The sequence below is a fragment of the Chamaea fasciata genome, unplaced genomic scaffold, assembly GCF_029207755.1.
Source record: "Chamaea fasciata isolate MVZ Bird 193981 ecotype frontalis unplaced genomic scaffold, bChaFas1.0.hap1 SCAF_23, whole genome shotgun sequence".
In the NCBI taxonomy this organism is placed as follows: Eukaryota; Metazoa; Chordata; class Aves; order Passeriformes; family Sylviidae; genus Chamaea; species Chamaea fasciata.
The window spans coordinates 7654427-7667805 of NW_027094108.1; the positions used below are offsets into that span (position 1 = coordinate 7654427).

Genomic DNA, 13379 nt, shown 5'->3' on the forward strand with positions numbered 1-13379 from the left:
AATGGCTTGGAGGGAGAATAAAGAAATGCATTGCTGAGTATCAGCTTCTGACCAAAGGCTGGCTGGGGGTGAGGAGGATAGGTGTGTTTTGCATTTTAGATCCCTTTTGGAGCTCCAAGGTGTTACTGAACCCCAAATTATCATCCAGTCATGCAAAAGGAGAGGGATTTGTCCTTTAGCTCTTCTGTGAGAGGTCTGGGTGTTTCACCCCACTTTTAATACATTTTAACACGTTGATGAGCTCGTATCTATGATTTAAAAAGCAGTGTAGCAGTAGCTTTCCTGTGTGTTGGAGACCACTCCAGCAGGGACTGGGAGTTCCAGCAGACTTAGTTGGTACCAGGAACTCATCAGGGAGAGCAAAGCTCAGGGGCTTTGAGGTGCTGCTTTGGAAATGGATTGGGATTGGCAGGGATTTGGTACTTCTTCGGCTTTGGGATTACATATGAGGAAGAATTTCTTGGCTGTGAGGGTGGGGAGGCCCTGGACATGTTGTCAGAGAAGCTGTGGCTTCCCCACCCCTGGAAGTGTCAAGGGCCGGGTTAAATGGGGCTTGGAGCAACCTGGGATAGAGGAAGATATCCCTGCACATGGCAGGGGTGGAACTGGATGGGCTTTAAGGTCCTTTCCAACCCAAACCAGTCTGTGGTTCTGTGGAGCTGGATTTCAGCTCCCTCCAGTGTCCCAGCTCATTTCAGGAGACCCAGGCTCAGGCAGTTAGACAGTCCAGCCTGGGGTTTTAGAAATAAGCCCAAACTGGATTTCAAGCCTAAGGAGTGAAAAGGAAGCTGTCCAGGCTCCTGCTGGCAGTGGAGCAAGGGGGCTGCCAGTGCCAAGACTTGGATTTTGGAAAAGGGTCTATGGGATTCCTAATGGGAAAGAGAAGCTGAACTGCTCCTCTGGGATGATCCTTACTTGGGCTACTCTGAGCTCCTTTGAGCTCTTTATAACTTCAGGACCAATAATTTTTTCCCCCAAGGGCACCTGCCCTTGGGGAGTGATCCAAATGCAGAGTGAGATCTTGTCCAAACTCCCACCTGCCAGGAGATGCCAGGAGGAACAGAAGTCAGTGGTCACAGAGGTCAGTGCTTTTCTGTCCCAAATCCTGAGTCCTTGGAGCCCTTCTGGAGGGACTGAAAACTTCATATGAGCAGTGAAGGGACTCCTGAGTCCTGTTGGACCAGGCTGAACGTCTGCTTGGGTAAGATCAGCACTCCAAGCACAGGGAACAAGGATGACCCAGCACCTAAACTGGAGTGTCTTGGGGTCCTCCATGTTGGGGGGCACCACAATGTGTGGAAGCTTTGAGTTTTCACCATGTGCCTGGGTTGTTCCACTTCTTTTGAGAAGCAGAATTCCATCTTTTTCTGGCTTGAGTCCAGATGGCTCCTTCCTTCTTGGAAGCCACAGGATGAGGGATGAGCTAGAGTTGGCCATGCACATCTCCTCCTGTTCCTTGCTTCCAACGTGGGCCTCATCCTGTAACAACAGCACAATGAACACCCTAGGAGTAGTTGTGCATTTAGTTGTGGGTTCTGGTTTGGTTTTAACTTGGGATTTGTCCATGTTCAGATCACCAGTTTGGAAACAGAGTTGTTTGAGGTCCAGAAGAACAAAAGTGAGATGAATGGGAATGAGCAGGTGGCATCTGGAGCTCAGGAGATGCAGGAGGTGAGAGCTTTTCCTTGGGAAATGAACTGTTCTGTTTAGAAATGTTTTAAATGAGCATCTTAAATGACCATCTGAAGTGACTCTTTCCCCTTGGGATGTTCTTTGTCACCCTCTCCTGAGGATTAGTAGTCCCTCAGCTCATGCAGATGGATGGATTTTTGTAGAAAAGCAGCCAGTGTGATCTCCATGAAAATTCTCCCCTTAGGAAGTTATCTTGCCTTCAGCTTTGCCAGCTGAGGAGTTTGTTGTCTCCCCATGAGTGTGAAGTTTTTACCTGTGTGAATGTCATGATCCGCTACTGCAAGCAGGGGTCGTGATGGTTCGTTAGCTGATATCAGAGTGCAAAAAAAACCACAGAGGGGATTTCAGTATTCATCAAAACAAATGCACATTTATTAGTGCCAACGTCAAATGCGATAGAAGGATTTGAAGGGAAATAAAGGATAGCGAGAAAAGAGAAAGACGGGGTGGGTTATAGCTACCAACGGAGAGACGAAATCCTCGTGGTCCGAAGTCCTCGTGGTCCGGCCAATAGATCTGTCTTCTTCCGTGGGGTGATCACCAAGTCTGTAGTTAACTCAGGGGTCCTTATAGTCCTCTCTGAAGCAACAAGCAGTTGGCCAAAAGGTGGGGAAATCATTACGGTGTGTTCATTTTGAGAACGCAGAACAGGTCAGCCGTCTGCAAGTACAGTGTTAACCAGAACAGGTACAGCCGTCAGCAGGTGCAGTCAATTCACCATGACTTGCCCATTGTTTCTGCTCAGGTTCTGATGTTCCGATGGAAGTGTGTGCCAGGTTTTTCCATTGAGCACACCTGCAGGCAACACTTGGCACACGTCCCATCTCAGCCAGGCCAGAACTCCTGTGTTGGGGTTTTTAGAGTCTTTTTTAGGGGTTTCAGTCTCTGTCCTTGATGATGGTCATGAGGCAGATGAGGGATCTTCGGACTGTCTCCTACAGTGAAGGTACTCAAATCTTTTTAAGGTTTAGTTAAGAAACCAAGGGATGTGTAGGTATATTTAAAGCTGATTCCCATCAGGTTAACTGGGTTAACTTTCCTGTTCACTTGTTCCTTGCCAGCCCAACAATTGGATCTGCTTGGTGTGTTAGCCAGACAGAAATGGAGAGAAGCTTCCCAAGGAGTTTTGGTTCAGTGGAGGTTCTGCGAGCCCTGAATAAGAGGTGTAGGAATTCCACTGAAAACATTTGAGAACCGTTTTTCTTCTCTCCTTGTTTCCTAGAAGACACATTTCCTGCAATCTGCTTCTCTCTGTGTAGAAAAAATGATGTTGTGGTAGTGACTCTCAACCTTTCTTGTTCCAGATGCTGGAAAGCTGCCAGGAAACAATAGACAAGTTGGGGAGTCAACTGGGAGAGAGGAGAGAACGGAGAAAGCAACTGGCATCTGAGCTGGAATTGCTGCGGGAAGATCTGAAGGCTGACAAGGTGGTTCTGGGCAGCCAGGTATGTCCTGTCCCACCAGTCCCTGTGGTGGGACTCCCTGCAGGAGCCAGCTGCCTTTGGATGCTCCATGAAACATCCCCAGGGGCCCCTCAAACTCATTGCCTGGAATCTTTTGATGCATTTGTCCAGCCCAGCCACTTTCAAACCTTCAGTGGAGATTTTTCAGTCCAGTTGCTGTCATGGCATTATCTCTAACTCCAGAATTTACTTTCATTCCATTGAATCTAATACCAAATCAGTAATTCCAACTTTGTAGCCAAACCCTGATTCTCCAGAGGGTAGAGTGGGAGTTTTCAGACTCAGGTATTAATTGCAGGAATTGAACACCCCAGAGCTAAATGAACATCCTGCTGGGATCCCAGCACTTCTGGGATTTCCCCAAGGGCCTCGGCACACTTGGCTTGAACCAATTAAGGTGCTAAATCAACTGCTGGAGATTTCCCTGCTGGGAATGTTGCTTGAACTCTTGTATTCCAGCTGGGCCACAGAGGAGAGACAGTGAGTGGTGCCAACAAAATTGCCCAAGGTCTGTTAAGGCAAGGGCTGAAAATTAGGGTCAAAATTTAGGAGATTGGCAGATCTGTGACCTGGACAAAGGGACCTGGCAATGGGAGACTAGCAATGGGTGGAGGGGGGGGCACAGCCATGACAGATCTCATTTTTTATCACTCTGAGAGGCCTTAGATCAGTTTGTGAGTCCTGTCACTTCCTTGAAACCAAGTAAAAATCCATGGAAGTCCTGAGCTGTTGGCACAGCTCCACAGACTCAGGTGCTGCTGGAGGAACAGTGGCATCTAGAGGCCAGGGCTTAGTTGTGCTGCAACAAATCTACGCTGAAACTTGGGATCAAAGCTTGGGATGAAAACAGTCTGGCTGGGAGAAAGAGTCTGGATCAGTCTATCATACACACATAGAAAGGAATTGTTTGATCTGAGAGATGGTGGGGAAAATGGGAAGAGTCCTTTTTCCTTTTTTAACCCTTGCCTTCCAGTAGTTCAGCCTACTCATGATCAAGGGACCTTTGAATCTAAATCATCCATCCCTGAAAGTCTGGTTGGAATTCAGCCACCCACTGGCCCATGGTCTCTCTGAAGGAAGGACTGTTTTCCCATCAAAGCGATCAGGAGAAGATGGAATCCAGAGCCCTGTGTTAGACTGGAACAGCCTTTAGCATAGATACCTTTGCATGTATTTGGTGGATTCCTATCTTCCCATATGGGCTCATTCCCTTTGGATGGAGCAGCTGTACTGCAATAAATCATTTCCCAACTGGGAAAAAAAAAAAGCTGGAAACAAGCTTTTTTCAAGCTTTGCATGAAATCATTGGGTTCTGTCACCTGGAAATCTCTTCTTGTTTTTAAGAGATTTTTGGACATTTGAGAGGAGAAATCTTTTCCTGAGCTTGTCCTTCAGGGTATGTTTCATCCACTGACTATGTTGTTTCCTCTCCAGGATTTGCCTGAGTCCCACTCAGAGCTCACAAGCCACATAAACACCTTCCTGAGTCTCCAGAGAACATCAGCCAGCAGGGATCTTGTGGATGTATCCCATGAGAAGCTGCCCAAAGACAGTGCTTTGCAAGATCCAGAGGTGAGACACAGAAAGAATTTCCCAGTTCTTGTGGTACCTGATGCAGGCAGGAGCTGCTGGGGTGTGTTGCTCAAAAATGAGCAAATTTGTCCTGGTGTAGATAAGATGCCTTGGAACTGAAATACCAGGAAGTACCTGGGATTGAAAGCTCAGGAAGAGCTGTTGATTAAAAAGCTTTAGCAATCAAAGTTGGTGTTGAGTGAGGATAATGGTGTTTGTGTCTGAAGGATTTGGGCCCATCACAGCTGAGCAGCAGATCTGACACTGGGCAGACTCCAGTTGTGATTCAGCTGGGAGTTTCTTTATCCTGATGCGTTCTTCCTTTTCTGCTCCTTTTATTTTCTTGACATCTTCTCCTCAAGTCTCAGGTTCAGGGTGTGCTGTTACCTGGTGTTACAGGGTTAGGTGACATTGGGAGCAGAGGAGCCATCCCTAGGGAGGTGTTTGGGGTAGAGTTGGAGCACCACTGTGAGAGTCACCTGAACGTACACCTTGTGCTCCTCCTGGTTTGCTGAGAGCTGCTGCTTTTGTAAAGAGCTTTGACACATGCTGTAAATCTGTGGGAGCTGCAGATGTGCCACAGTAGGATGAAATCAAATAAAGAACCATGGCTTGGTGGTAGTTTAGACACAGATACTTTCCATGCAGGAAAAAGGACTCACATGTGTCTTCTAGGGAAAAGAACTGCAATAATTTAGCCACAGGATCACAAGCCATGTCTTGCTAGAGTCTCCAGATTGCTCTGTACGGCTCCAAAGATTTCCATCAGAGCAAAGGAAATCCAAGTTGTGGTATTTTCTGACCTTACAGGCCTCTAAAATCCTGCAAGAGAGAGAACAGAGTCCCAAAGTGAAGCAGAAACAGGAAGATCCCTGTGCAGATGCAAAGATCTATGAGGAACAGATGGCTAAAGTAGTGTTTTTGGAAGAATTGATCAAAAACCTGAGGGAAGAACAAGAACTGCTGTGGTAAACCTTAACAGAGCCTATGTTTTTTTCTGCTGCTTGTCTTTGCCAATTTAAATTTTGAGTCTTTTCCAACTCCCCAAGGGGCTGCTCCTGACAAAAATGGGCCTGGCATCTTTGTGTCCTCCTTGGGTCAGCATCTTTGATTTTGGTGACTTTCCTCAGTGCCATCAGGATCAGCCAGGATTAAAGATTTTTTCTGCAGCTCTTCCAGATTCTGAGCAGACTAAATGGGAGCTGTCCTTAGGGAGGAGGATTCTTCCCTTGAAGTTGGACTAAGGGGGTCCTGTTGTGGGTTTGGGCTCATCAAGGCTCACTGCTGGCAGCAGCTGACGGTCCTAGTTCCATGGGAGATTTTGGTAGTCCTTGGAATTTGGGTGTCTTTGGAGGGGAGGTGTCAGCAGGTGTTGGTTCAACTCCCCTTTTTGAGTAGATCAGGACAAATTTGGAGCTGAAGCATCTGGGCTTAGCCTGTCCTTAGTAAATAAAAGCTTGGGTTAAATCCAGTATGGTTACAGTGACCAGGGTTACTCGTACTGGGATATAAAGTGCAACCAGGAGAAGGCAGTAGGGAGCTGCTAAGGAATCATGGAATTATTCAGGCTGGAAAAGCCCTCCAAGATCATTGAGTCCAACCGTTTCCCAACACTGCCATGTTCACCCTTAACCCATGTCCCCAAGTGCCACATCCACAGGTTTTTTGAACACTTCCAGGGATGGTGATTCCAGCCTGGACAACCTGTGCCAGTGTGTGGACATCCAGGACATAGAACCACAGAATTCTAGACTGTTCTGGGGAGGAAGGGATCTTAAAGCTCATCCCGTTCCGCCCGCTGCTATGGGCAGGGTCACCTTCCACTATCCTGGGCTCCTCCAAACCCTGTCCAGCCTGGCCTCAGACACTTCCAGGGATGGGGCAGCCACAGCTTTGATCTTGGATGGAGAAAATGGAGATGGAGTTTGAGTGAAGATAAGTCAGACAGTTGGACTGGGACACCTGAGCCTCTATCCCAGTGCTTTCTGTGACTTTGAGTCCAGAGTAGCTCCTGTGCCTTTGTGAGGACTCCTTAGCCAGCCTGTAAACTCCTTCTGGGGAGAGGTGAGCCTTTGGACACACGTGGTTTTGTGGGAAGTGTCCCAGGGAGGCTGACCCTTGCCCAGAACTGCTGCACCCAGGATTGAATCCCCTTTGGAGCCTCCCAAAGCGCTTCAGTGTTTAACTGGACTCTAATCTCCCAAGTTTTTTCCCCTTTAAGGATGTTTTCCCTGGATTTGTGTAGTTATCTTTCTCCTTTACTATTTCTTCTTCAAGCTCTGAATTGCTAGAGAGCAACAAGAAGAAGGAGGAGCTGGAAAAGCAGCTCAAAGAAAGCAATGAAGAAAAAAAGATGTTGCTTGAAGAAATTGCCCAGCTCAAATGTGAGAGTGCCTGGGAGCAGGGCCCCAGCAGAGACACGAGGAGGATGACCCCAGGCTTGGAGCAGAGGGAGAACAGGTTTCTCCCATGGCAGAGCTCGGCAGGCAGTTTAGAGGGGAGCCTTAAACAGGTATGGGCAGCTTTGCCATCTGCACCCTGCTTTTTGTCAATAATTGAGTGGCAAAACGTAATTAAAGTGGGCTGGAAGCCAGTCCTGTGGTGTGAGCGATTGTTGGAAATTAGGGATGTGTTCATTTCCTTGTGTTGTGCTTTTGGATGTGGTGGGGACTTGGATAAACTGAACTGATTACACATGACAGAAATAAGTGATTTAGATGGAATTTGTTCACCTTTCTCACCTTGCGAGCTGAAGGAGAAAGGGAGGTGCAGGTGTCCCTGCCAAACAGGGAGAAAATGATGGAAGAACTCAAGATGGGGTCACTGAGGAGGAGGTCAGTTTCTGTGCAAAGATTTGGGAGAGAAGAGACGACAGTGTGGTCTGTATGGCCAGGGTAGGAATGAGAAGTAAAAGATTGGAGTCTGGTTATATCCAAGAAGCAGCAAATCATCCAGGTGAAGCAGAGCAAGACACAAGGAGTGCAGTGGACGTGGGAAGGGATCCTGATAGAAAGAGGTGGGGAAAACCCCACCAAAACCCATTGGCACCAATGGAGTCAATGGACCTCCAGGATAACTAACACTGCCAGATCCCACAGTGCTGGATCAAGACTTTTCTCTGCTTGAGAAGTTATCTGGGGATTATCTGAGAAGGCAGATTTGGTCTTCAGTGAATTCATCTGGTCCCAAGAGCAGAAGGTGAAGAAGCAAAATGGGAATACAGATCTAGAGATGGCTGAAAGTGATGCTGGAAAGGCTTTGGTACAGCCCAGGCTTTGGTGTGTGTGCGCCAGGAAGGTGAGTGAGCCAAGGAGATCAGTTATCTCCCAAGAGGCATCGTAGACCATCGGTGACACCTCCCAGTGTCCAGACTCTGTCCTGTTGTGTTGTTCCTGTCCCGCTGCCAGGACTCGACTTTCCTGATCCCTCTAGGAGCTGGGCTGGCTGTGTCATTCCTGCTTGGATGCCTGAGTGAAACTCTGGTACAAGAATCCAAAGTGACCTAGTGGCTTTGCTTTGATTGGACAGTTTTGTTTTAACAGGGATTTGTTCCCTCATCCAAGTTATCGCCTCTTTCCCCTTGGCCTCAGGAGTTGTACTGGCTTCTCTGAGGTGATGGAGAGAATCATTGAGGCATTGAGCTGGGAAAAGGCCTCTGAGATCATTAAGTCCAACTATTAACCCAGCAGTACATGTTCACCACAAACCATGTCCCCAAGTGCCATCCACATAGCTCTTAAAACCCTGCAGGGACAGGGAAAGGAACAGGACATGGTGTTGGGACAGAGAAATGCCAGGCTGTACGCATCTTCCTGCTCAAATGCCCTTAAATCTTACTGGCTTCTGCCTTCCTTAATCACATTTATCCTGCCTTAAAGTTAATTTCTGTGTCACTTTTGCTGTTCCTGCAGGGTCTGTCAGAGGAGAGGTTCCAGCAACAGGAGGAGAAGCTGCACCAGCTGCACCAAGATCTGCGGCGGGTGCAGAACTTGTGCAGCTCTGCTGAGAGGGAGCTCAGGTATGAGAGGGAGAAAAACACTGACCTCCAGAGGCAAAATCTGCTGCTCCAGCAGGAATGCACCAAGGTAGGGACAGAGCCAGGCTCCCCAGTGTGCTCTGCCTCAGCTCCATGGGAATTATGGCCACGAGGGCTGGAGCCCATCTGGAGCCAGGCTGGGAGAGCTGGGGGTGTTCACCTGGAGAAGAGAAGGCTCTAGGAAGACCTCAGGGCCCCTTCCAGGGCCTAAAGGGGCTCCAGAAGAGCCGGAGAGGGACTTGGGACGAGGGTCTGGAGTGCCAGGACAAGACAAAATGGCATTCCACTGCCAGAGGGCAGCGCTAGATGGGCTATTGGGAGGAAATCTGTCCCTGTGAGGGTGGTGAGGCCCTGGCACAGGTTGCCCAGAGCAGCTGTGATTGCCTCATCCGCAGAAATGTTCCAGGCCGGGTTGGACAGGACTTGGAGCAATATGGGATAGTGGAAGGTGTCCCTACCTATGAAGGGAGGTTGGAACCAGGTGATCCTTAAGGCCCCTTCCTACCCAAGCCACTCTGGGCTTCTGACAAATGTCACTGCATCCAAATAAAACATGCTTTACTTCCTCTTTTGAGGAAGTGATTCCTCTTTTGCTCATTATGGAGTCCTGTTCCCCTTTGCTAGCCAAGCCATTCCAGCTGATTTATGCTGAAGTATAAATCTGATATCTTCTCTGGGATCTCAGGTCAAAGCTGAGCTGAAGCAGGCCCGGGCCAAACTCTTGGACACCACGGAAACATGTTCTTCCCTCTCAGCACAGTGGGAGAGGAGCCAGCAGAAAGTCAAGGAGCTGGAACTGGAACTCTCCAAGTGCTCTCAGGCTGATAAGCTCCAGAGCAGCCTCCAGGAGAGGCTGGCCCAGGAGAAATCCAGAGCAGGAGAAGCACAAAAGAAGGTGAGTGTAAGCTGGGATATGTTTGAAAGTTCTATGCAGCTCCAATGCAGAAAGCAAGCAGGTTTGCTTCCCCAGTTTCCTTTTTGTGATCCCTTGGCTTAATATTGTAGGAAAAAAGCCTGCAATCAGTGGGAGCATAATCAAGGCAATAGAAGCCATGTCTGATAACCCAGTATCTCTGAAATACTGATAGTGGGGCTGGCAGGCACAGGGAACCCTGATCTTGTTCTTGCCGAGGAGATTTCCTACTGTTTACTGGCTGCAAAGTTCCAAAACTTTGTGTTTTCCATGGCACTGATTCTGCCATGCTCCTGCAGAAATCACTGGATTCTCTTTTGTAGTGTGCAGGATCAAACTGGGTCAAACAAAAAGATTGTTGGGAATTCATGACATAGTGTTTGGTCCAAAATCTGGTAGTCATTCCAAAGTTTTTGCTTTTAATGGACTTAGAGTCAAAACAAGGAAATCTTTCCTTCCCATGCCTCAGACACTGGAGAATCAGTGGGATCTGATTCAGACACGGGCCTTTATATTCAGAAAGTTTATTCTATGTCCATTTTAATCCAAGGTCTCAAAACTCCAGCAAAAGCTGCAGGATTCTCAGCACCAGCTGCTGCTGGCAGAGGCACGTGTTTCTGATAAGAAGCTTCTGGAGGAGGAGCTGAAGGAAGCTCGGGAAAATGAAGCTCGGGTGCAGCAGGAACTTCACGAGGAGCAGCTGAAAAGGTCTCTGTGAAGTGTAAGGGCTGTGCCAGGCCTCCAGCAGCTCCTGGCTGCCCTGGGAGGGTTCAGGGAAACCCAAACCATTGCTTGGACCCCCTGTCTTTCCTTTGGTCCTGCCTTATCCCTGGAGTTCTCCAGGGATTCCCCGTTCCTGAGATTTAAAAGATTATTGGAGGCTTCCCTCTTGGGGAATCGGCCGTGCACTCTCATGTCAGTGCAAGGATGCCAACGGCTCCCTTCCCTGTGCAGCTGGGAATGATCCCATTATATTTTCTCCCCTTTCTATGTCACTGGGACATGGGGATGACTGGGATGTGCTGATTCCTTTGTCCCCTCCATGTCAGCCAGAGCAAGAGGAGAGCAGGGGGTGTTTTGGGTGACAGACAAACACCTTGGGGGCAGGTGATGCATCCCCCTCCAGCTCTCACTGTCACCCTATCATGTTTCTAGGAGGCTCCTGGAGCAGCAGGTGGAGGAGCTGCGGCAGCAGCTCCGGCATTCCCGGGAGACAGAGGCGTCGCTGGCCAAGATGCATGTGGAGCTCCAGGCCAAGACCCTGCACGTCCTGGAGGATGGGAAGAAGCTGGATGCTGGTGAGGTGAGTGACAGTGAGGGGGTTCCTTATCATACAATGGGAAACAGGACCATCACGAGCTGGAATCTACTCCTGGGAGCTGCTGGAAATGGGAACATCTGATCAGGGGCTGAGCCCTTGAAGATCTTACTGGTTTCAACAAGAGCTGGAGAAAAAGCAGCATCCCAAAGCCAGCTGGTTTCCTGGGATGCAGCTCTGAGGGCACAGGAAGGCTTGGTGGTTTCTTCTTTCCCTTTATCTTGCAGAGCTTGGAGTTTTTGCTTTGGCAGAGTTCATTGTTGTGGAGGGTTCATTGCCTCTACAACAAAATCCCATGGCTTATTAGGGGAGTGGTCTGGGGGGCTGGCTGGCTGGATGTTGGCTGTAGTGGGAACCACTGGGATTGATGAGAGAGAAGCTTTGGAGACCAGGCAGAGGGGTCCCTCCAGCCACACACACAAGTTAAAAATAGCCCTTTTCCAGCATGTGCAGTGCCAGAGGGAGAACCAGAAGCTCTCAGAGCAGCTGGTGCTGCTGAAGGAGGAGAACAAAGCCCTGTATGAGGAAGGTGTCCGACTCCTGAACCAGAAGGATCTCTATGTCAGGTAATGCCCAAAAACCTGCCTGGGCCTGCTATTGGATTTGGCTGTGGTGTGGACCTTCCTGTCCAATGTTCAGGCTTTTAGTCCTAAATCCATTAGCCCTGTGTGCAGTGAGCTCATCCCCCATGTCTGCCATCAGGGAATTCCAGAAAGGTTTGAGTGGGAACAGATGTTAAAGCCCATCCACTTCCACCCCCTGCCATGGGTAGGGACACCTTCCACTATCCCATGTTGCTCCAAGTCCTGTCCAACCAGGCCTGGAACATTTCTGCGGATGAGGCAGTCACAGCTGTTCTGGGCAACCTGTGCCAGGGCCTCACCACCCTCACAGGGACAGATTTCCTCCCAATAGCCCATCTAGCGCTGCCCTCTGGCAGTGGAATGCCATTCTCCCTTGTCCAAAATCCCTTTCCAGCTCTCTTGGAGCCTCTTTAGGCCCCAGAAGGGACTCTGAGGTCTTCCTGGAGCCTTCTCTTCTCCAGGTGAACACCCCCAGCTCTCCCAGCCTTCCTGCTCTCCTTGGTGCGTGAAGGCAGCACAGGAAGATGGTCTGGGTGTTGGTTGGGGTCTGGTGTTAGCAAAGACTCTTCCTGGAGCTGCTCCTTTCTCCCCAGAGCCCTTTTGGTTGATTTGAAGCAGAGTAGCTTTTTTAATCATGAATTTTGAGCAAACATGGGCAAATATCCCTTACATGATAGAAATTTCTCTTCTTTTTTGGTATTATTTTCCCTTCTATCCCAACTAGATAAATATAAACAAGATCTTTGCCCCAATTGACAGGAAGGGAAGAGCAAAAATCAGAAGTGTCAGGAGGGAAAAATATTTGTCCCCAGTGTCCTAACTCAAAGAAGCTCCCACTGAAGTGGCTCTTTTTGCTCCTCTTGGCCTCTCCACTGCTGTTTAGAATTCTTAATTTTCCAACCAATGTGTGGATGTGGCACTTGGGGACGTGATTAGTGGGTGGCCCTGGCAGTGCTGGAGGAATGGTTGGATTTGATGATCTTAGAGGGTTTTCCTAAATTTTCTTCCCATTCAAAATTCATTCTCTTAGCTATCCACATCCCCACCAACAAAACCAACTTATCCTTGCCTTGGAACTTCCAGTTTTGGTGCCCTTATAATCCTGTTTGTTATAAAGACCTGGGAGGGATGAGCACAAGGGTTGGTAAAGCTCGGAGTCACTTTTGAAAATGCTTTGGGTCCTTTTCTTTTATCAATTTCCATTTGGTTGACACTTAAAAATTGAAATTTCCAACAAAAACACCCCCAAACTGATCAGTGAAAGTGTCCAGACACTCCATGAGCTCATTCTGGGAAGCAAGGAGGTGCTAGGGGATGGCTGAGACTCTGAGTTTGGACTTTGAGCAGCCTGAATAAACCTGGGACATTCTTGCCTGGATGGTGACCCCGAGCAAAAGCGCCTGTCATAGCCTGATGGTTGTCCCTGCTTTCCCAGGAAATACAATGAGATGCAGCTCCGGCACAAAGACAAGATCCGCAGGGCCAAGGAGACCTTCATCCATGAGGTGAAACAGAGGGACAGCAGGATCAAACAACTGGAAAATGAGCTCAGCGAGTCAAAGCTCCAAGTGGAAAAAGTGAGAGGCCACATCCAAGGTTTCTCCTGCAAGGGGAGGCTGCAGGGGCATCGCTGCTTTCAAAAGTATGCCCTGGTGGCCAAGAAGGCCAATGGTACCTGGCCTGTATCAGGAATGGTGTGGGCAGCAGGAGGAGGGAGGTCATTCTTCCTCTGTACTTGGCTCTGGTGAGGCTGCACCTTGAGTGCTGTCTCCAGTTCTGGGCCCTCAGTTCAGGAAGGACA

At 48.9% G+C, this 13379-nt stretch overlaps 1 protein-coding gene across 2 annotated transcripts in view; it reads left to right on the plus strand.

Annotated features, from left to right (window-relative positions):
- Nucleotides 1–13379, plus strand: part of CCDC30 (coiled-coil domain containing 30) — a 41440-nt gene that overhangs the window by 22935 nt on the left and 5126 nt on the right. For both annotated transcript variants that reach the window (XM_066202930.1, XM_066202931.1), the window contains 11 exons: nucleotides 1573–1671; nucleotides 2997–3137; nucleotides 4590–4727; nucleotides 5538–5695; nucleotides 7005–7239; nucleotides 8639–8812; nucleotides 9449–9658; nucleotides 10227–10384; nucleotides 10832–10979; nucleotides 11439–11560; nucleotides 13014–13155. In XM_066202930.1, coding sequence (XP_066059027.1) covers nucleotides 1573–1671; nucleotides 2997–3137; nucleotides 4590–4727; nucleotides 5538–5695; nucleotides 7005–7239; nucleotides 8639–8812; nucleotides 9449–9658; nucleotides 10227–10384; nucleotides 10832–10979; nucleotides 11439–11560; nucleotides 13014–13155 — 1725 coding nt within the window. The remainder of the gene's footprint in view (nucleotides 1–1572; nucleotides 1672–2996; nucleotides 3138–4589; nucleotides 4728–5537; nucleotides 5696–7004; nucleotides 7240–8638; nucleotides 8813–9448; nucleotides 9659–10226; nucleotides 10385–10831; nucleotides 10980–11438; nucleotides 11561–13013; nucleotides 13156–13379) is intronic.